The sequence below is a fragment of the Vanacampus margaritifer genome, chromosome 8, assembly GCF_051991255.1.
Source record: "Vanacampus margaritifer isolate UIUO_Vmar chromosome 8, RoL_Vmar_1.0, whole genome shotgun sequence".
NCBI classification, from domain to species: Eukaryota; Metazoa; Chordata; class Actinopteri; order Syngnathiformes; family Syngnathidae; genus Vanacampus; species Vanacampus margaritifer.
Window position 1 is genome coordinate 3,411,846 of NC_135439.1, and position 21,923 is coordinate 3,433,768.

General features: G+C 40.5%; 4 protein-coding genes across 5 annotated transcripts; 2 read left to right on the plus strand and 2 right to left on the minus strand.

Annotated features, from left to right (window-relative positions):
• Positions 1-85: 85 nt before the first annotated feature.
• Positions 86-3,417, minus strand: pxmp4 (peroxisomal membrane protein 4). Its single transcript, XM_077572795.1, has 4 exons — positions 3,077-3,417; positions 2,867-2,929; positions 2,142-2,340; positions 86-1,535 (listed from the first exon to the last, which is right to left on the minus strand). Exons 1-4 carry the CDS (start codon positions 3,187-3,189, stop codon positions 1,266-1,268), a joined length of 645 nt encoding a protein of 214 aa, XP_077428921.1. The 5' UTR covers positions 3,190-3,417; the 3' UTR covers positions 86-1,265.
• Positions 3,418-4,098: 681 nt separating this feature from the next.
• Positions 4,099-14,071, minus strand: LOC144056229 (E3 ubiquitin-protein ligase Itchy-like). 2 transcript variants are annotated; one of them, XM_077572792.1, is made up of 24 exons: positions 13,910-14,071; positions 12,880-12,936; positions 12,586-12,727; positions 12,357-12,481; positions 11,679-11,810; positions 11,365-11,413; positions 11,087-11,241; positions 10,749-10,974; positions 10,495-10,590; positions 9,803-9,977; positions 9,636-9,705; positions 9,460-9,544; positions 8,652-8,780; positions 8,500-8,572; positions 8,357-8,428; positions 8,205-8,293; positions 7,958-8,117; positions 7,340-7,473; positions 7,026-7,166; positions 6,818-6,938; positions 6,624-6,728; positions 5,938-6,034; positions 5,774-5,846; positions 4,099-5,041 (listed from the first exon to the last, which is right to left on the minus strand). In XM_077572792.1, the coding sequence occupies exons 2-24, from the start codon at positions 12,902-12,904 to the stop codon at positions 4,942-4,944; spliced, it is 2,574 nt and encodes an 857-aa protein (XP_077428918.1). In that variant the 5' UTR covers positions 12,905-12,936; positions 13,910-14,071; the 3' UTR covers positions 4,099-4,941. The 2 variants fall into 2 exon arrangements, with proteins under 2 accessions (XP_077428918.1, XP_077428916.1); XM_077572790.1 differs by having other exon boundaries at positions 11,063-11,241.
• Positions 14,072-14,359: 288 nt separating this feature from the next.
• Positions 14,360-15,995, plus strand: bloc1s1 (biogenesis of lysosomal organelles complex-1, subunit 1). The gene is made up of 4 exons (XM_077572796.1): positions 14,360-14,616; positions 14,824-14,896; positions 15,080-15,212; positions 15,592-15,995. Exons 1-4 carry the CDS (start codon positions 14,550-14,552, stop codon positions 15,700-15,702), a joined length of 384 nt encoding a protein of 127 aa, XP_077428922.1. The 5' UTR covers positions 14,360-14,549; the 3' UTR covers positions 15,703-15,995.
• Positions 15,996-16,600: 605 nt separating this feature from the next.
• Positions 16,601-20,936, plus strand: rdh5 (retinol dehydrogenase 5 (11-cis/9-cis)). Its single transcript, XM_077572713.1, has 6 exons — positions 16,601-16,853; positions 17,817-17,891; positions 18,636-18,958; positions 19,355-19,613; positions 19,723-19,886; positions 20,481-20,936. Exons 2-6 carry the CDS (start codon positions 17,866-17,868, stop codon positions 20,699-20,701), a joined length of 993 nt encoding a protein of 330 aa, XP_077428839.1. The 5' UTR covers positions 16,601-16,853; positions 17,817-17,865; the 3' UTR covers positions 20,702-20,936.
• Positions 20,937-21,923: the final 987 nt, after the last annotated feature.

Below are 21,923 nucleotides of genomic sequence, written 5' to 3' on the forward strand. Positions count from 1 at the left end.
ACAGTAGCTATGTCGGGCCCAATATATTATTTGCAAGTTATGTGTACTGTATACAGTGTTATGGTTGTAATAAAACAGAGTCAGATGACAGCATATTATTTTTTCTTTAATATGGGATTATTTCTTTTCACATTATTTTTTATTTTGTATACACAAATATATGAATGAATTACAAATGTAGACTTTAAAAAAAAATGTTTTTACTTTATTGTTTTTGCAGTTTACTGACTAACCTAATCCGTAGGGACATGTAGTATTTCTCAAGCACTGTTACTTTTTTACGTGTGCAATGCAGAACCCATTATAGGTGTAAAATACACGGGTTCTCATTTACTCATTCACTGCCATTGACATAAAAAATGCATTTGAATTATTTCTATTAGTTTAACATTTTTTCCACTTTTGTTAACAAGAGCATGAAAACCTAGATTTTTTTATTGTACATTTAGAACAGATATAAAATTTGTGATTAATTGTGAGTTAACTAGTGAAGTCATGCGATTAATTACGATTAAAAAAATTAATCGCCTGACGTCCCTAATTTTCAATAATCTTTTCTTTCTTTTTTTAAATCGTGTCAGGCGATTTAAATTTTTGATGGTAATTAACTGCATGACTTCAATAGTTACCTCACGATTAATCACACGTTTTATATCAGTTGTAAATGTACAATAAAAATAATTCTAGGTTTTCATACTCTTGTTAACAAAAGTGGGGGAAAAAAGTTAAACTAATAGAAATAGTTCAAATGAATTTTTGATGTCTATAGCCGTCAATGGCAGTGAATGAGTTAAAATAGAATATTGCAACCTAAATTGTTTCTTAAAAAAAACATTTCAACTGTTTCTATGTAATAGTGGCATTTCTTGACAATTCGTTAATTTCAGATTTTATTAAAGCTCAATTTATTAAAACTAATAATAACAACAACAAAAATCAAACAATTCACTTTGTGTGAAGTACTGTAGTTTGACATTTTGACTTCAACAACTGATATGTGCTACATTCTCCACAAAACAACAATGCTTGGAGAGCTAAGCTTTATTTTTAGGTGGTAAGTGGAGAGAAGGTTTAAGAACTGATGCTTTAGAGGAACCCAACGGGCAACAGAAGGCCCTGTTCAATCCAATCAGTCTTTTAATCTATGGCGACAACATTCATATCACATCAATTATATACACCTTCAATTCACAAATGGAACATCGTCCTAGCGTGGATCATGCCCTTCCTCTTATTCAAGACAAGTTGTCCTTCAGGTAAAATCTTCATTTGCGAGAAGCAGTCCTGGACTTGTTATAGAGCAGGAAATCCGAGATGTCGTGCCACACGTTGCTGTCGTGGTAGAGATAGTTCATGGACGACTGCAGCGACGGCTGAAGCGTGTGCGGGTGGTACTCGAAGAGCCACAAGACCACCCCCCACACCAGGGTGGCCAACAGCGGGAAGGGGTCTCGTTTAGGCTGCGGGACCAATCCTTTCTCCACGGCCAACCGCGATAGGGCGAACAGGATCCGGGACAGCAAGTACATGTTGATCTGCAACCACGGCAGACCAGTGGAGGTGATGCGAGATGTCGGCAAATCTCGCCAGACTTCCAAATTCCAGTCCGAGGCTCGATAGTTCGGCAAAAGTTGAGACGTTTATTTGAGTTAATTATAAGGTCAAGTGTGTGTAGTTTCCTTCTTTTTTTTTTGGTCTACAATGAAAGAGCGAGTAATTTTACTTTTGTTTTATATTGAGGTAAAAGGTGTGCAATTTTACTATAGATGTCAAAAGGAAGTAGTAGTTTTACTTTATTTTAATTTATTATACAGTGAGTATATTGTTATTTTCAGTTAGCGAATAAGTACCATACTTTGTTTTAGTTTTATTAAAAAGTTAAAGGCTTCTTTAAAAAAAAAAAAATTGTTCTTTATTTTTGTTTGCATCATGCAATCAAAATTCTCTTAATACTTGAATGACAGAAAAAGTTACATTATAACTTAAAACATCACCTGTCCTGGACAGTTAATAAAGGGTTTATGATGGCTACAGTCTGACTCACTTCACATGACCTCCTATAGGGAAGAAAAAGTTCTCACGGAACAGATTCTGTAATATAAAACTACTTAGAACGAGGAAGAACAAAGTAGCTGTCATACCTGGCTGTTAATGTTGTTGTTGTCACCAAACACCAACCATCCTCCAACGCAGGCAGCCATGAAGGAGTGGGACTGCAAACTGCGGCCCTGGAATTTCTCCAGCAGGGCTTGCAGTCCCTTGTACGTGAACACGAAGCACGCCAGGTTGCGCGAATGTGTGTAGGTGGCCTTCAAAATGGCTTTGAGTTTGCCTGCCAAACTGTTAGATGAGGAAAAAACACACAACTTGAATCAATGACTAAAAGAGATCATGTAACAGCATTGAACTTTGGATCGTTGTCATTTGATTTGTGAGGATTATTTCATTTCAAAATGTGACGGCATGTCGTTTGACTACTATAACAATCCACCCGGTTTGTATACTAGTCACAGGTAAAAGCAATACTTACGCCGTTTGTTTACACCGTGAAATAAGCATTTGCATTGTGGAAATAGCAGATGTTCGGAAATGTCAATAGTGATGTGGACCGAAATGTATACAATATTGTAAACTTTTTTTTTCTCTAATAAATAACTGATAAGTAGGTTGTGAAAAAGTATTCACCTCCTTTTCTCTCAGTGCAGCCAGCCAACTGACTCGATAAATTTGCAGATGATTTCTGAATGATCCAACAGCTATGGTTATAATGGTAACTAATAATGGGTGATTATTTGTACATTTTGCAACTAGTTATGGATCACTGCTGTATCAGTCCTGATTACATACAAAATTATTGACACCTTACCTTCCATCCCGAAATAAAAAAGTCATGACAAATGCATGTGGTGCTCGGATTTTAGCTCCATATCTAGGACACACAAAATGACAACAAATTAAGTACAAGTGTACTCAATGTTATTATCAAACACAAACATAAAAATGTCCTTGCCCCATCTGTAACACTTCACAAAGTAGTTTCAAGTTGAGCTACAGTACACTGAATAATCTCACTCACACGGCGCCATTTCGGAAGCCTTTAAGAACAGCTAAAACTGCTTTGTATTTTTCTTGTTGTAAAAGGTGATTGACAGTATAAAGTAAAGTTTGAAGCATCTCTGACACCGCCATGACTTTAAATGACAGGTCTCGTTAGGCGGAAATAAATTCACGCTGCACACCTACAATAAGGTGCAACTCTGAAATGGTGCCGTCTGGAAACATAACAGATTAAAACCCTTCCTGTATCGAGAATAAAATCAAATTGCGACAAGACGCTATTTTTATTTTATTTTATTGTAAATGATTTTATTGTTGGTCCTTTTATCGGTGAGCTTCACGTTAAAATAAGGTGTAATGTCAAATTAGACGGTAAAAGGACAATTACTTGCTTTACTCTTTGTACAGTAGTTACAGCCTAAATTCGTTGTCTTTGCAACATACAACGACAAATAAAGGCTCCTACCGTACATAGTACCGACGTGAATCTCCTATTAAGTGAGTTATGTAAGTGGATCATATCATAAAGTCATTTTATTGAGGGGCAACCGTTTGAGTGACAAAACTATTTCCACCTAATCACAGGTAATCAAACCAATTAGGAGAGGTTTGTGAAATGATTTTTATGTGGTACAGTATGTGTGAGTAACAACTTCAGCAGCCACAACAAAGTAGGCTTAAACCTTGACATGAAATGAATATATGCTTCTTCTTTTTTTAAATTACCGTTTCATACAAAAGAGTTATTATCGCCACAATATTTGCAGTGGTAATACTAAAGCCATTCCTACTCATAATCAACATGAACGTTGGGCAAAATATCGTGCAGGCGTACCTAATGTTGTGGCCTGGCATAATTATGCCAAAACGTCACCTTCATAAATCCAAGATTTATGAAGGTGACGTTTTCTAAATAAAGTTGACTTACATGTAATGTTGATCCTCAAGGGGGAAACAACCCAATAATGACCATACCTGATACCCTATAAAACTAGGGCCACCCGTGTTGCACTTCCAAGCCACAATCACAAAAAGAATCACTGATTGTGAGTTATATGTATTTAGATATTAAACAAGTGTATTTCGACTGCATTAGTCACTTAACACATTAAATACTAATGCTTCTTGGTCATCTACCTAGGAACATTTTGTAGACATACACAAAAGACTTTGTTACCACTCAGTGGGAAAAGGACATTATTTTACAAATCGTATCACACAGGATTCTTCCCACTTCATCAGTAACATTTTTTTTTTTTAAACCAATTATTTGTTATTTATCCACAGATTACAAAAGGACCACTTAAGGTCCAACAGACTTTTATTACATAGGAGGTGTCCCTTTTTGGGAAGAGGTTTGGTCCCATGAAATTAAAACTAAAAATATTCTGTGGGACATATTGGAAAGTAAAATCTGCACTGAAACGTGGAAATTTATCTCGTAAAGTGATCATCAGAAAAGATTGTTGGTAGAGCTACAAAACTATTGCACTTAAAATAAAATAAAAATAATAATCAAAAAAAAAAGGAGCTCTGTCCGGGACAATCAGTCTTTGCCGCTCAGTTTTTGTGCAAACTACGAACAAAAGGAACCAAATGTGTCAGTCTAGTCAGAACACTTTTGTAGAGATTAAATTATAAATCAAATCTAATCTGAAAATAAATTCCGAGTGCATAGTTTTGACGAAGAACCTCTTCTGTTTCACACTCGCACAGCATAATGTTGTGACTTCAGATCAGATGTAGAGTCAGAGGAGATGGAAAATTGTCTTATTAGGTCTACAGCTCTTGAAGCAGCCGTGATTGCATACGGTCGACGTTATGTGAGGATCTGAGCAGCTCCTGGCTGTAGGGACGCAAGGAAAAAGGTACAGCATGCTGCAATTATTCCTGTCCGAATCCTTCCGTCTCCTCGATGGCAAACATGAGTTTCTCCTTTAGCTGCTCATAGCTCTTGTACGGAGGCAAGTCCAGACGATTAAAGCTAGATGGGACAATAGAGAGACAAAAATAACTTAATTACCAGAAATGGTAATTGCATGTGAATGAGGTCACAATTCTCAGATGGAAGAATACGCCCCCTAGTGGCTGCAATGTTGCTTTCCATCCAAGAGAAATTACTTCAGGATTTTTTTTTTTAAACTAATAATGACAAAGAATGGCTTTTTTGTAGTAATCATCTGACAGCATTCATGCCCTAAAAAACGAGAGCAGGGCACAAATGGAATAATTTTCAACATTACAACCTTTTTTTTTTCTTAATACGAGACGCCCAGAATTTTTTTTTACCAGTCCCCTCCCCCAAAACAGATGTCTGACAAAAACAAATTTGACCTGTGAGAGGCAGGGTGCTATCAAATGGGTGGGGGTTGGAGGAATTGCTCAGAACACACCCCACAACATAGGATCATCTTTAGAGACATGCAATTATCAGGCCTTTGTTGTTTTTAAATCAAAAAAGGGGGGGAAATACTGAAATTGAGCCAAATAATTGCTCTTGAAACTCAAAATGAACAGCCTCCTCAACCAGGTTGGATGTGCGTTGTAGTACCAACATTGACCTATGAGAGGCAGATAATGCCACAGGATCAAATAAAGTTATCTTTTGTAAAACCCCACAGTCCACACCATAAATTGCTCATGATAATCTTTTAGCTGATTTGGATCGAAAAGGGGGAAAAACGCTAAAACTTAGCCCAAATTAAAGTGTACGTACCATGTGTGGCTTCGCGGAAGCCAGTTCTCTTTGCCGACCTTCTCGATGCAGAACTTCTGCGGGCCGTTACTTCCTGCATTTATTCATTTTTAAAACAGTAAAGAAGGGGGGCAATGTAAATCAGGCAAACCAAACAAGCAAACAAAGAGAATGCGACTAAGTACCCATGAGGTCAGCAAAGCCGCCGACAGGAAGGCGACATGTTCCGGTGACAAACTGCAGCAATCGCATCCTCTTCTCGTTGTCCATCTCTTTTGCAAACTGCAAACAAACAAGACTGTCACGTGTTAAACAAGCAAGGACCAACCTTTATAACTTGGCCGAAATTGAAATAATTTATTTCCAAGATTCTATTATCTTCATTTCAACAATAATGTTAATCCGACCATTAACTAATGCCGGCTAATTTACTAGCTCAGCATGAAGCCATAGTGGCCACTTGTTGATATACTGTAATTTTGTGTGAAGTTGTTTTTCATTTAAAAAAAAAATGAGAGAAAAATTTATGTGAAATAGTTTTAGATCCGAAATGTTCAACAAAATATCTGATGACCCCCCCCCCCCCCACACACACACAAAAAAATACAGGGGTTAAATGATTGTCCTGACTAAAACTAGACTAAAAGGTTGAGAGTTTTTGTTGACTAAAACTAGACAAATAAAATTATGTTTTCTTGGAATAAAATAGACTAAAATGCTAAATTAATAGTCGACTAAAAATGGACTAAATACAAACGGGATGAAGTTGACTAACTATGATAAACTAACAAACATGATAAAAACTGAACTAAAACTTAGACTAAATTAAAAAATGGCGGTTAAAATGAAGACTACTGAGCACAGTACTGACCTGCCAGAACCAATGAATTTGCTTGCTAGTCCGAGTGTAATGCCTGTAGATGGTGTTCCTCTGCCAGTCCACAAGGTCGATTTCCTGCATGCCACACAGCATCACCTAAAGACAGCAATCGAGCGGGCAAATCAGCAAAAAAACCTTGTGGAGTTTAGACCTCACAACTGACACCTGACGGGATTCACAAGTACCTCGAGTTCCTTAGCGTCAAAGTATTGTAGGTACTGCTGCGGCAGAACTTCGTTGAAGCCCTCAAAGAAGGCTTGGGTCTGCTCCTCCACGCCTCTGGACAGCCTCCACTCGGCCACCAACCTGCCATCAGCGCTTAAAATAAGGACAACCTGCCAGCCATGACCATGTCTAATTTCAAGGTGTGTGTTTGCAGTGTGACAGCAGCACCTGATGTACTCCTCCTTGTTTTCCTCAGTTACTTGAATGTTCCCGCCATCCGGTTTGAGCTCGTGCGTGGTGACCTCACCCAGGATCTCTTTGTCGACAGAGAAAAACATCTCCAGGCCGCACTCTTCTATGTTGTTATCCCTGGGAGACCCACGGTTCATAACATTAGCTTGCGTATAGCGTTTAACAACGCGGATACAGAAATTGAGCACATAAATGCATTCTGGTATTCCATGCATGTCTATTGGCTGACAAGTTGACAAGCCAACCATCGAGAAGCATTCAAAGTTGGAGACCACCGCACCCCAACCTACTTGATCCATATGAGAGAGTTGTAAAACTCGGGATCCACCGACTCCAGGTCTTTGAGGGCCAGAGGCTTGTTCAAGATGCGCTTGTAGAAGGGCAGCGAGAAACCCGTGTCGATGAACTTGCCGTGGAACAAAGCCTAGGAAGAAAACGTGTGGGGAGACAGCACATTTATTTATCATATGGACCGGTTACAAGAACAATTTAATGGGCTTAATATGAAAAGAGAGACATTTGAAAATTTGACATTAAATGTGTGATTAATCTTGCCAAAAGGGATCCATAATAATCCATAAAAAAGGCAAGTCGGATAGAAAATGGATGGTATGGATATTGTGTTGGCTAAAAACATTGTCAAAAGGAGGATACGGTGCATATAGGACAGATTTAGCCCTGAGCCTCGGGCTGGTTCTGTCCTGGCTTGCTCTTCAGCATTACAAAGAAGTTTATGCTGATTTGTAAACAAACATTATCAATCCATAATTTTAGACTTTTTTTTTTGCAGTATCCTGTGCCGTGCCTTCTAATATTAGTGAAAATATAATAAATCCTGAATTTATCCACCCCCCACCAATTGTTGCCCATCCCCACTTTAGCGTGATGGAACACTGAGCTGCGGTTACCATGGCGATGAAGCGTCCGATGAACTTGAAGTACTTGAGGTGGTCTGGGTTGATGTAGGAGGCCGGGTTGATCTGCAGACAGTAGTTGTCCTTGCCGGCATACTCGAACAGGCAGTACATGGGGTTGAGCACTTCGTGAGAGAGCAAGAAGAACCATTCCCTGCATGTGGAGACACAAAAGCAAGATGGAATACAAAGCGGAGCAATGCACTCCCTGTTTACTGATGTGAGATGAAGTAAAGATTACCTGGCTACGCCGCCATAGTCCAAACCTTCTTCCCCGGGGAAAATGATCCACAGTCTCCGTCTCAGATCTTGAGGATGGAAGCTCATGATCTTTGAAATAAACCGTTCAATCAGTTAACACAGCCGAAAAAGGAGGAGAAGTTATTTCGTTACCTGTTGGAATGAGTCTTCAAATAAGGTTTTCCTGGTGACAGAAATCTTAATGTGCTGAGGCATCGAGAGTTGCTGCGTGGGAATGAAATACAAAAATAGTCATGAGTATCAATTTCAACGCAGACAATATCTGCCTTTCTTACCTGACACCAGAACCTGAAATATTGCACTTTGGCTTTAAAGTCCCTGACGTAGGTAATCTGCGGCCCATTTTCACTGTTGGGGAATAACAGCAAAACCATTTTTAGCCTGAGAAAGCCATCAAAAATCTATGATTGCTTAACTGACGACTCACAGCGAGGATTTGCCCGTACGAGGGTCAATGTAGGTGGTGGTTCGCCTGTTGTGATCCACAAAGTAGGCGATGCCGTCCACGGTGAACCTCATTTCCCAGCCCTCGGGCAGAGGCTTGTCATTCAGCAGCCTAAAAAGCACAAATATAGCAATGTTGAAGTGCTGAATAGTTTACATTCCATCGTGGACATTATTATTTAGTAGTTTAGGCATACCAACAAAACCCCGCAAGGAATAACATTAACATTATCTTTAAATTGTTCACACATTGCTGAGACTAAATATCCTCGCTGTCCTGTGAAAAAAACTTATGTCCATTGTCTTTTTTATTTTTTAACGTTGACTTTGTTACTTTTAAAGGCACAAAAGTGACTCAATGGCGCCCCTCGTAGGTAAGAAAGTGCCAATACGAGTCCTATCAAACCAATTCAGATTCAGTCAACTAAATTGCAACATTTAATAGACGACAGCTTACCGGCAACCCTAATGAGCAGACGTGTTACACAATATGGATGGAAAGTATCAGAGACAAATTGAATGGGTAGATAATAGGAGTGGAACAAAAAACAATCTGAACCGGAAAATCGGTTTTGATTTAAAAAAGACGCAAATGCATCGAACCAAATTGTTCTACTGAACCTTGAGATATATCAAATCGTCTTTTATTGGAGATGTATACCTTTGAAGGAAAGTCCGTATTTGCAGTAATGACAAGTTAATTTGCATGTATGTCAAATAACAACAAGAAAGTCATTGCATTATAATACCCTTTATACCCCATTATGCCCATTACCCTCATGCAGACCCACCCTTGCGTCCTGGGGTCTTCCCATTGAGTCGTCCGAGTCGGATGATGGACAAAATACACTCTGCCATTTGTGTCTGTCCTCTTTTCTGATACATAAAAAATGTAGAAAAACGTTTCAAAATGTATTTTAACAGATTTTCTAAGACGTGAAAACTACAAGAAATGGGTGGTATTTACCCCAGCCATGTGGCAGAGGGCCCATCGGATCAAACTCTTTGTTGGACGTAGCCGCCAACTGGTCTTGGAGCTGAAAAACACCCCCATCCCCCCCAAAAAAATGCATTAATATTTTAAATCCTTCAATTTGAGCTTTTGGTTTTAAAGGGGCCGCCGCCTCTTCTCACCCCATAGATGAACCTCTGGTTGAACTGCTGCATGGCTCCCTGCAGCTGGCTGCGCTGATGCTGCCACTCCTCGTAGTTGCGAACTGACTCCTGCGTGGGGCGCTGCCAAGTGGTGGTCCTGGTGATGTGGTCCACAAAGTACACGCGGCCCATGGGGTCTACCCTGCGTTCCCACCTGCGCGACACATTAGGTTGAATTTGATTGATTTGATCTTAAGCATGGCAAAATTGTTAGGTTTAATCATGAGCAGCCATACTTTGCCCACCACTGTAAGCGCAATTGACTTAACTCTTTGACTGCCAGACGTTTTCAAAAACGGGTTGTCCCCAGTGCCAGCCGATTTTAAGCATTTTGACTGATCTTTCAAGGGCCACAGAAAATTATGTGTTTGGACTACGGAAACACACATACTACCAAATGAAAGATTGGACTCTCATCTTTCATCAGAAAAAAAAAGTTTGTTTCTACCTTATTCCGTTTTTCAGTAATCAACAATAGAAAATGGTTAGTTTCACCTCTGTTTTGAAACAAACGTCTTTTAACGTCTTTGGCACTCCTCCATAGGATTTTACTAAACGTTATTTAACGTTTTTGGCAGTCAAAGAGCCATAAAATAGCACGAAGACGGTATGTCAAAATGTTGCTACGTCGCCTGCGAGACCTCCCCGTCGCGGTCCGTGTGCAACCTTACCCTGTAGGCAGTGACTCCGGTCGCTCCCAGGTTGTCCTCTTCTCAATGTGATCTACAAAGTACATGCGTCCATTCTGGTCCACTCGTTGCTCCCAACTGCACTGAACAAATTGAGACGCATCAAGCCCAAGGCAAAACATACACGACCCACAAAAAGAACTGATACACTGAGTGCATTTTAGGTTTATCCTGAAATTTCACCCAATATTTAAAAAAAAAAAATTGTAAGTAGTGTAAGTGCAACATGTCTGTACCCTTGTGGCAAGGGGCCGCTGCTAATGGGCAAGACTCTGGGAGCAGCAGTGGCTGGTGCTGCCAGGGCAGCTGGTTTGGGGCCACTCGCCGCAGAGGGTCTCGCTACAGCTCCGGCTGCCCCCGAGTCCATGTGCTGATCCGAACCCCCGCTGACGGACGCCTGGGAGGAGGCGTCAGTTGCTGGACCTTCGCTTAACTCGCTCGGAGAGGAACTACTGGAGGAATCTGGAAGGAGCAACAGCAAACAATAAGAGTTGCTTGAGACTTTTTAAAATTGAGAAACAATCATGGAAGCTTAATCACGTGATCGTACTACTTAGTGAGACGGCAGGTCTACCAGGTGCGGAGGAAGGCCGGGCCGATCGAGTGCGGCGAGCGCCACCAGCGCCCCCTGGTGAATGGGAAGGGGAGCTCGCACCAGTGACAGCGAGAGCATCGGGTACTATGACCCACTCATCCAAGTCACTGGAGGGTGATGCGTCTCTGCTTGCCCTGCAATATTTGCATGTTAGGGACAAACGAAAAATGTATTTTTTAATTGCTTGTACACCCATAAAGTGTCAAATTAAACAGCCACATAAGTCTTTTGTTTAAAAAAAAAAACGTTTACTGCACCTGTTGCCAGCGTTTCCATTTGGTCTCGTACCATCTTTTAGGATAGAAGCTGGAACGAAAATAGATAAGTAATGTTTTTAATTAATTACTGAGGGTTTTGATTTGCAGTGGCCTGAAATTCCACTGCATCACGCTATCAGTCAGTTTAGCTCCTCACATGATGAACAAAATGCAGTAATGAACTACCACAAACTGCAGCCCCAATAATACAAAATGTCTTCCCAGTAATTTACTTCCTAAAGCAGTGAGCAACTGGCAATCAACACGAAGGAGATCTGCTGTTTTTTGGAGTTGTTGTAGAAGAATAATTTTACCATGGTCTCTCTCTGCTGCGGAAAAGGCTTCCGGGTCCACGTGCATGCCATCCAGACAGACAGACAGGTCGCCGACGATATCCCGGGAATCTCTGTCAGAGCACAGCTGCAGCGTCTGGACCACCTCACACACTGAGGATTTACACAACCACACAAAAATCCTTACATTCATACCGTATCAGATTTCTTCATTTCCATTTAATTAACATATTATTTTAGTGTGATTATACATTAGATGTAAAAGGACAACAGTATGAATGGTCTTCCATCCAAGTCTTTTCTTTACTGTTTATCCTGGCTCGTGACAGGGGTGAGCTGGAGACTATCCCAGCTGAGTTTAGGCAAGAGGATCAAAAGCCGAAAACACACCATTTGACACCCTTTGCTCTAGACTTGGCACGGAAATACTAAAACACATACACAAGTAGAGACAGGAGCAAAGGTACGATCAATGTTTCGAGGTGATTATACCAACACATAATAAAATATTCCCCTAACAAACAAAGCAGGTGCCTCTTGTATAATGAGTGTGTAAAACCTCTGGCAAAGAGTGAACGATAAGCTGCTGATAGACAGCCAGAGTCAAGACACAGGACAGCGCTTGATAAGATCCTGGATCAGATAAGTCTGAACTCGTCCCTCATACCTGCGCAGGGAAATATTAACTCCTATGCTCACATTTCATCTCGTTGGCCTTCAGGGTATCGCAGATCTCCAGCGTGGCCATTCCCAACAAGATGTCCGCCTTCAGCGTCTGGTGGCTCCACACACGGAATATCAGCTTGCTGAGAGGTGTCACGATTCTGCAAGCAAAGCAGAGACGTGCTAAGACCAGGCAGAAGGTTTGAAAAATGAAGAGTAGATTCTTCTATTTAAAAAAAAGGTGGGGGGGGTGAAGTGTGCTTACACGGTGAGGGCCTGCTTCCATTTTGGACTATGCGTATTGTTACACTTCTCTGTCCGCTTTGATTGGCCGTCCACGGCCACCTCTACGTACGGACTGGGACCGAACCAGTTCTTCTTGTTCTCCTTGAGTTTGGCAGAAAGCACTAGGAAGAGATACCAAACATCACATTGTGATAGCAAGGTTACTTGGCCCTTGGAATATTGTTGGCGTAAGCTTCTTACGGAAACGTTATTAAGAAACCTGGTAATGGTTTTAAAATGTAGGGAAAAACTGCATAAGCCTAAAGTGACATACCTGTGACTTGTAATTGGGCCTTCATAGTTCATCCATAACACTGTCAAGAACCAGTAACTGTAACATGAGATGGAAATGCAGCATTATTACATGCAACCAACATAAAGAGCTATTTGGATGCTCGCCACCTGCGCTTATTGCCATACACTTCGTACATAAAAGGTATTTTTGCAAAACCTTTTATACCCCCTTTACAATGCTATCAATAACATTATTAACCTACACTATTCAACCAGTTCCATTGCCATGTGACTAAGGTTGATGAGGCGTTACTACACAAGCTGAGCACTATTTGGCAAACAGAAGTAAGAGTTTATTTGGCGTTTACACAGCTAACAATGCCATGAATCACCCCTTAATTATTATAAAGTGAAGCTAAATGCCTTAGTTAAATGCTGATAATTACATTAGTAAAAATGTTGCTTATATACATGGAATATGTGCAACCCAGCTCTTGTATTGGATGTCATGAGGTTGTGAAATCATTAAACAACATAGCATCCACTCACGACACTGCCTTCACATCAGGTTATGCAATGACGCGGTTGGTTAAGCTTGGCTATTTCGAGGAGTGAGGGAGTTGTTTCCGCAGCAAAGAAAATCCCACCCTGAGCTAAAGCTAGCATGCTAATCATTCTCCCTGAATAGTCCAGTTTAATTAAGAGCAAATAACAGCGACGGTACTGAGTTATAGTCAAAACATTTTGCCCCTTTTACGCCCGCGGTCTACTTGCTGGATTACCTAACTGGTTATTACACATACACACGTACACGTCGACGTCCATTTTAATAACAATAATAATTAACATCATGACAGGTGTAAAAATTTATAAAAAATTGACAAAACATGCTAAAAAACAAGCAAAACAAAAAAAAGTTCCAATGCTGGCCCGTGAATGCACCGTTCTCGACAAACTGTTGCCGTCATTAAACAATCATTGAACGCAGCATTTTTTTGCTAACGTCGACCGGCGCTCCGGGCTTTCCGTCAAGGAAATTGGGAGTAGCCCCAAGCGGCACTACAACGTACCTGACACGGGCAAGCGATAAAGGGGCACGGGGCTAGTTCCTCCTAACGTGGTGTCGAGAGTGATGTCACGTTATTGTTGACGTCTGTTTGCCATCATTGCAGACGGTCCAGAGGTTCGCATAGCTAGCCAGAGCCATGGGAGCTTTTCCGGTGGAAAGAGTTTCACAATCAAAGTACAATAGTGATTAATACGCCAGTGGTTTGTTTGGACGTGTTTGTAAAGGCTAATAAATTGTAACATAAAACATATTGAAAGATATTTTTATCATTTCAAAGTAGATTTGATGATCGCGAAATCGCAGAAGACCGTTCATGTTTAATGTAAAACCTTTATTTTGAAGGCAATTCTGTTTTGACGTCATCTCACCAAAAGACAAACGAAAAGCAAAATCACAAGCGCACATATAATTTGTCTGTCATTTCCTAGTCTGATAAATTGTTTCATTTTAAAAAACAACAACTAATTATTAGAATTTTTTTTAATCATAAAATGGCATTCTCTCGGGACCAACGCGGAAGTGCCCGCTTGTGACATCATCGCCTTGGTCTCATGATTCTCCTTGTCAGCTGTTAGCGACCTGTACTCTCTTGGTTGTGTTTGGTATTCGTTGTTGCAAACTTTCCAAGCACTTCCAGTTGAATGAAGATGTTGTCTCGTTTGCTGAAGGAGCACCAAGCAAAGCAAAACGAGCGGAAGGAGCAACAAGGTGAGAAGAGCTGTCCAGATCGGTCATTATTGAGCCGATTGGCCGCTGTGCTAGCTGATGCTAAAAACAAAAAAAAGGAAATACCGAATATTCAGGTGCTCTGAACAAATGTTTGTTACTACAATTCACAACAACTCCTTGTTATAACCTCACCACCAATGGTGACATGTGTTGACATTTTTGCGGGTTTTTTTGTTTCTTTCGCAGAACGACGTAGGCGTGAAGCCATTTCTGCAGCCACCTGCCTTACGGAAGCCCTGGTGGACCATCTCAACGTCGGGTAAGGACGTCGAATGTTTTTCGGCGATAATACGTTAAAATAATAATAATCTCTGTTTAAACAGCATTATGACAACTTACATGTTCAGCATTTCATGTTGCATTTCTGGTGTGGGGTTATCATTTGCTGTCATCTTTGACAATGGTTTTGTACTTTTTGAGCCAAGGTGCTTCTTGTTTACAGTGTGGCCCAGGCATACGTCAACCAGCGCAAGCTCGACCACGAGGTGAAAACACTCCAAGTGCAGGCCGGTCAGTTTTCCAAGCAGACTGCACAGTGGATCAGCATGGTGGAGGGCTTCAATCAGGCCTTGAAGGTAACCTGTACAAACAGGCTATATTTATTTAGTAGCCTTTTTCACACACAAAAAAGTAGCTTCAAATCCCCACATTTCACAGAGATTGATAACTTTCCCTGGTCTAAAATACCCCCCAAAAAGCAAAAAGAGAAGCGGCAGTAAAACAGGCTAAAATCCAGATGTTAGTGGGTGAGAGAGTAGTTGCATACTAGGTATGGTTTAACCAAATGCAAAAGTGTAGAAGTACGACTTAAGTCAAGAACTAAACATATCTTCAGAGGTCGTTGCTCTAATTTCTGTGAGTAGGGCATTTCCAAGAAGCAACTGAAGTTGCCTAGTAATCAGGCTTAAGGCGTGTATTCACATTTTGATAATTGGCAACTTGTTTTGAAAACAGGAAATTGGCGACGTGGAGAACTGGGCCCGCAGCATCGAGATGGACATGAGGACCATCGCCACATCTCTGGAGTACGTGCACAAGGGTCAGCTTCAGTCGGCCCCCTCGTAGATGCTTCAGCAGAGGGGTTTGGAACCCTTCAGAGAACCATAAAACAATTAAACATGACATGGACGTGTCATGCAAAAAGTGTGACTGGCGGCTTGTTTTATCACACTTTTTTTCTATCTGTACAAAAGTCGGCTCACGAGAATGTTTGCTGAGGAACCTGTTAGTCTGTTTTTGTAAGACAGCTTCATCTCTGGAATCATGCACATCAGTATTAATGTGTATTAACTGTACATTACGTGTCAAGTTTTGTGTTTAGTTTTTTTTTTAATAAAGAGAAGATAAATTAAGTGAAATATGTTGATTTCATTGGCAAAACTATCATCACAAGCTAGAAGACATGCATTTTTCCCCCATTTTTTTCTTTTCTTTTTTCATTATTTAAAATAGTTCCCATTTGTTTTAAGATATCGGTGACACATTCTTGTCTCAAAATACCCTAATGACCAAGAATTCCCGAGATTCCCACTGGCCAGTCCCCCCCCCCCCGACCACTATCCTGTTGACAACTTCACTGCGACGTCCGTATTCTGCTTATCAGAAGCCAACGCAATGCAGCTCTGCTTACCTTTTGGTTTTTATATGATAGCAGGGGCATCGCACCCCTGAGGGATGATTGTGTTTCTGCCTTATAGTGTTGCAGGATGTCACCCTTGACCCTAATGAAGGCAAAGCACTCTAGGAAATGAACAGGTAGCTTTAACATTTGTACAACACATCAGCCCAAAATAAAATAACATGTCCCCTTTATATGGTGCACATGTTTAAATCTTACAAAAGACTTTCACACGTGGGATTATGATAACTAACACGCTTAAATAAAAGCTGTATTGTGTTTGTGCACTTTAAAAGAACACTTTCCTGATCCCAAAGTAATTTGAATGTAATGCAATTCAGTACAGCAATGCGACGTTGGCTTAGCTAAATGGCTTGAACAAAATACTCACATTTTGCTATATTTCTCCTCAAAATGCACAAAGCAAATGCTTTGATGGATTTGGGATTAGCAATGGCGGACTTGTCTTAAGGGATAAAGCACCAGCAGCTCGAGTGAAAGCCTCTTTTTGAGCGGCCTCCTTGGGTTGGGACGTGAGCAGAAGTAGAGGAACGAGAGTAACTTGTACACTTTATCACTTCTCCAAAACAGGAAAAAGGTAGGAAGGATAGAGTTGTTTTTTATTAATAACGTTTGACATTTTATTTCATTTGTTTCACTGTTCCTATATTTAGCATCTTAATTCACAACCACTGCTACTACAATTGCTGTGGCAATTTATCCAATGTTGCGTAATTGTTCTGACAGTTATTTAGTTGCCAAAAATAATGTCTCTTTGTTTATTTATCTATCTATGCTAGTCACATATGGTGACAAATAAATTAACTAAACCCTCTTCCACTAGGATGTACATAATATACCTATTTAATGTATAAACTTTTTGCCAAGGTGTGAGATTCTAATGAAAAATACAGTATATGTTAATATTCCATATCTTTCCAGTTTCAATATATGACACTTTTATCCAGTTTTGTTCTTATTTGGTCATTGAATTGTTCATTTAAATGCTGTTTATTAGGTCATGCTTACATAAGATAAAAGTTAATGTAAAAGTATGCAAATAAAAATAATAATGATAAAGCATTCTCATTTTTAACTTATGTTTTTTTGTAATTTATTTAATTAATTAACCAATTATCTTATTAAATAAATAAATACATGTTAAATTCCAAGAGGGTCATTTTAATTTGAATTGGACATTGTGGCCAAAATGGTGCAGTCTGGGATTCAATGTAGCTATTTCAGTGTAGAATTACCGTATCTATTTTTCGACCCATTCATAAGGCTGGAAAGTAATTGGTTACCAGTAGCCTGTAAGCAGCTCCGTCACGGGCATTACCACTTGCAAACAATGCAGCCCCCCAAACCTCCCACCATCCCTCACAAATGCCTTTCTGTCCTTCATAAGAGTATTAAGCAAAGATTTTTCATGTGGCTCCAAGCAGGAATATTCAACCAGTAGCGTACAGAAAGCTGCTCACTACTGTCAGACTTTTGATTCATTTGTTTAATTTAGGCAGTTTTCCTTTCACATAATATTTTATTGTTTTGTCCTATGCAGTTCTCTAGGTGACCACAAAGCCACTTCAGAGCCTGGAAGCATAATTAACATGGAGTTTGTTTATGAGCTCTTAGGGTAAGTAGTGCTTAATCGATTCGCCCTCTTATGTCATTGGTGAAATTGATACATTGTAAAATTCAGAAGAAATTATGAAACTTCCGCTTAGCTTATTAAGCATAATCTACAATTGGCAAGATGAGTTAATAATGAGATAGACAGGTTTGGATGATTAAACATGCCCAAATTGACCCAGGAACATAATTGCTTTTCTTGAAGTTTGCCCCAATAACAAGATCCACTAGGTGGTGCTGTTATGCAAAAAGCTTGAACAAAAAGTGTATTAAAAAAAAGAGAGTACATTTTCAGTGAGTTTTCCTAGCTTTCCTTGTCCTTTTTTTTATGTATGGGGCGGCAGCCCTCTGTGGCCTAAGTTGTAGTGGCTTGTGCCCCATAAATTCTACCTAGCAACAACTAAATGACCAAGATGTAGAGCAAATCTAATTAGCTGCATTATCAGAGTTTTGCAATGAATCATGGATAATTTGTGATTACTGTATCTATAAGCACATCTCAATAAATGAGAACATTGTGGAAATCTTAATTGATTTCAGTAGTTTAATTCAATAAGTGAAACTCCCATTGTTAATAATTGTAATAGTTGAATGAGTTTGTATAATATAGGCCTACAACAAGTTGCACTTTCCAACTGAAATCCTGAAACAAATGGACTTTCTAGCATATTCTTATTCATTGCACTTAGAAATAACCCCCAACTCTTACCAGACAGAAGATGAGACCTGCTTTGCTGCTATCTTGCAGGGACGATGCTTGGCTGTACATCAGCGCCACCTTTGCGGTGTTGTGGATTGTTGCGTGGCTGTACAGGGACAGCCTGGAGATCGAAGACTTGGCCGACAAATACGTCTTCGTGAGCGGCTGCGACTCGGGCTTCGGAAACCTGCTGTGCAAGAAGCTCGAACGAAAGGGCTTCCACGTGCTGGCCGGATGTCTCACCGAAAAAGGAGCCGAGGAGCTGAAGAAGACGACGGGGCCATACTTGAAGACGGTGCTGCTGGATGTGACCAGCCAGGACAGCATCCAGAAAGCCATGGAGTGGACCAAGAAGGAGGTTGGCGATAGCGGTGAGAGATTTTTCCGCTAACAGTGAAAAAACGAGTCACAGGTAGATATTTATCATTTGCAAAAACACAACTGGTTATAGGCTATCTCTTCTGCAACAAGTCCCCTCCAACACAAATACGACTGCGTATTGTAGTTTAGAGACGTCTGTCGGCCATGTAAATAGCAAAAAAATAAAAAATAAAGTGAATCCTAAGTGGAGTTAATGAGACTCACACCTGTGTCGTCTGGTCGTCAACCTTACACTCTAAAAAAAACTACACTTACGGTTAACTTTTCTTTTTTCTTCTTCTTTTTGCTATTTACATGGCCAATAGGGGGTCACTAAACTACAATACAAAACACCTGTCTTGATGTTTTTTATTTGTCCCTCTTCGCTGTGATTTCTCCCCCACAAGGACTCTGGGGCATCGTGAACAACGCTGGCCGCTCTCTGCCCATGGGGCCCACCGAGTGGATGAAAGTGGAGGACTTCCACAGCACCCTCAAGGTCAACATGAACGGCGCGATCGGCATGACCGTCACCTTCCTGCCCCTGGTCAAGAAAGCCCGCGGGCGCGTGGTCAACGTGACGTCGGTGCTGGGCCGGGTGGCGGCAAACGGCGGCGGCTATTGCATCTCCAAGTTCGCCGTGGAGTCTTTCTCTGACTGCCTCAGGTAAGGAGGCCTTCTCGTGATGCTTTGAGGAGATCACATGACCTGGGATAAATGTTCTTTGTTGTTTGACACAAAATCAAAATATAACATGTGACGTGGCTGTTTGCAGGAGAGATATCAACTACTTCGGGGTGAACGTGTGCATCATTGAGCCGGGCTTCTTCAAGACAGCCGTGACCAGTCTGGATCCCATCGAGAAGGAACTGCACCGCTTGTGGAACCAGCTCAGCCCCGAAGTGCAAGCAAGCTATGGGGACAAATACCTGGACAAGTGTGAGTGGGCTTCTTCAAGTGGAAGTCAACCGTAAACATTTCTTGACAATAATATGTTATATATGACCTCAGTAGTCTAAGCATGACATTCTGATTAATATTACATTTCTTCCCCTTTAAGTAGGATGGTAAAGTGTTAAAAAAAAAAATAGAGTACACCCAGCTGTCAGGCAATGAACCAATCACAGCTCACCTGTTTTCTGACGCTCCGCTGTGATTGGTTGTTACCTGAGACCTGAGCAACATTGATATCATCTTCAATCGACAGATAGTGGCAAAATGGCCGCCCCCTGAGGTGGATAAAAACAGCTGGATTTTGCTGGTTAACTCATATTCCAGTCACGCAATAATAACCAGAATTCCATATTTAGACTTGTGGGGCTGCATAGAACATACTATTGTAAAAAAAAAAAAAAACATTTTTGGGTTGACTTCCCCTTTAAGAAGGATTGTAAAAAAAATAAAATAAAAAATACAGTACACTGAGCTGCCAAAACAGTAGGTACACCCTTTGTAATCTCATGACTTTCAAAAGTCAACAAAAAAGATAATAATGTTCCGTTTTCGGTTACTCACCAATCAATGACGTTTCAGACATTCGGATCCAGCGCTTCATCATGAATGCCATCTGCGACTCGGACCTGACCAAGGTGACCAGCTGCATGGAGCACGCACTGACGGCCGTGTACCCTCGGACCCGCTACAGTGCCGGGTGGGACGCCAAGCTCCTGTGGATCCCGCTGTCGTACATGCCGTCCTGCGTGGTGGATATCGGACTCAAGCTGGTTCTGCCTCGTCCGTCCAAGAGCGTGTGACCACTGATACGTCGAGTCATTCTCCGTTGGTGCCGAGGATGCTGTGAAGAGATTGGTAGTTATCCAAAATGACCGTTAATTGGTGCATTAGAAATTAGGTGCATAGTGTCACTTATTTAAACTGAATACATTTGCTTCTGTAATGTGCCTTTTGCCATTTTATATGGCCTCTCTCATGTGAAGATCTGCGGTCAATCAAATGCACACATTTAAATAAAGACAGTTTTTCAATTAAGTTGCTGTGGTGCATGTACAGTATAACATGATGAGTATAACTGGTCACTATCTATGTTGTGATTGTGACAGTTGAGGTTCAAGTTCAAGTAACTCTAACAAGTAGAGCAGCATCTGCAAATTATATTAAGTTACAACTCCATTAATAATAATTTAAATTATTTTTCTCAACTTCAAAACTTTCTAAATGTAACTATACAAAATTCCAGCAAGTATTAAAGTGTTGGATTTGTGAGTCATAAAAATCACGTATTCCAGTGGTACACTATAACGAGGAAGGCTAAAATGTTGGATTTAAGGAGAGAGCATTTAATCAAAAAATTCAAGAAAAAAAAAAAGTAACGGGCAGAGGTAGCTTCTCTGTGGTGCACCACAATGTATTAAAATGTTGGATTTGATATGTGAGAACACGCATACCGGTACATAAAAATCCAGAAAAAGTAGAAGGCAGAAGTAGCTTCCCTGTGGCACACCAGGAAAAAAGATTGACTAAAAGGTTGGAGTCTGTATGACAACATCTATGCCTGGCAACAAAGCAAGCGGCTATGCAGCGATGTTATTGTTTTTTACTCCAAAGCAGGAAACACAAATGAAGCAGATTTTAAATAAATGACTTTTTTTTAAATTGATTGAAATGAAGAAAGCAACGAGCAGTCGTATGATGTCAAATAAAGTATTTTACCTGACGACGTACGATAACATCATGAACAAACTCAACAACTCAAAAACAACAAATACAAATTGAATGTTCTTTTTGGACAAATTGTCAGCCGGTGACTGTGTTGCATTATTAATGCAGTATATTGTTGACCTCGTGTGCTGCCTACTCGGGTTCCAGTCAGAAAAGGAAACAGGCAGTAATTTGGCCATTCGATACACGAGAGAGAAGAAAAAGAAGAAAAGCTGGATACCTTTGATTTTTTTTGATGGGAAAAACAAAAACAAAAAAATATTTTCTGTTGTCAGATTACATTACATTAGATAAAGT

Excerpts from the sequence above, each read along its gene's own strand:
- pxmp4 (XM_077572795.1), bottom strand. The coding sequence starts at position 3,189 with ATGGCGGTGTCAGAGATGCTTCAAACTTTACTTTATACTGTCAATCAC. Across the intron at positions 2,930-3,076 it reads GGCTTCCGAAATGGCGCCGT|ATATGGAGCTAAAATCCGAG; the intron begins GTGAGTGAGATT and ends TGTGTGTCCTAG. Across the intron at positions 1,536-2,141 it reads ACAACAACATTAACAGCCAG|ATCAACATGTACTTGCTGTC; the intron begins GTATGACAGCTA and ends CCGTGGTTGCAG.
- LOC144056229 (XM_077572790.1), bottom strand. The coding sequence starts at position 12,904 with ATGAAGGCCCAATTACAAGTCACAG. Across the intron at positions 12,482-12,585 it reads TGGAAGCAGGCCCTCACCGT|AATCGTGACACCTCTCAGCA; the intron begins GTAAGCACACTT and ends CTTTGCTTGCAG. Across the intron at positions 11,242-11,364 it reads AATGGAAACGCTGGCAACAG|GGCAAGCAGAGACGCATCAC; the intron begins GTGCAGTAAACG and ends CAAATATTGCAG.
- rdh5 (XM_077572713.1), top strand. The coding sequence starts at position 17,866 with ATGGAGTTTGTTTATGAGCTCTTAGG. Across the intron at positions 17,892-18,635 it reads TTTGTTTATGAGCTCTTAGG|GGACGATGCTTGGCTGTACA; the intron begins GTAAGTAGTGCT and ends GCTATCTTGCAG. Across the intron at positions 19,614-19,722 it reads TCTTTCTCTGACTGCCTCAG|GAGAGATATCAACTACTTCG; the intron begins GTAAGGAGGCCT and ends GGCTGTTTGCAG.
- bloc1s1 (XM_077572796.1), top strand. The coding sequence starts at position 14,550 with ATGAAGATGTTGTCTCGTTTGCTGAAGGAGCACCAAGCAAAGCAAAAC. Across the intron at positions 14,617-14,823 it reads CGAGCGGAAGGAGCAACAAG|AACGACGTAGGCGTGAAGCC; the intron begins GTGAGAAGAGCT and ends TTTCTTTCGCAG. Across the intron at positions 15,213-15,591 it reads GCTTCAATCAGGCCTTGAAG|GAAATTGGCGACGTGGAGAA; the intron begins GTAACCTGTACA and ends TTTTGAAAACAG.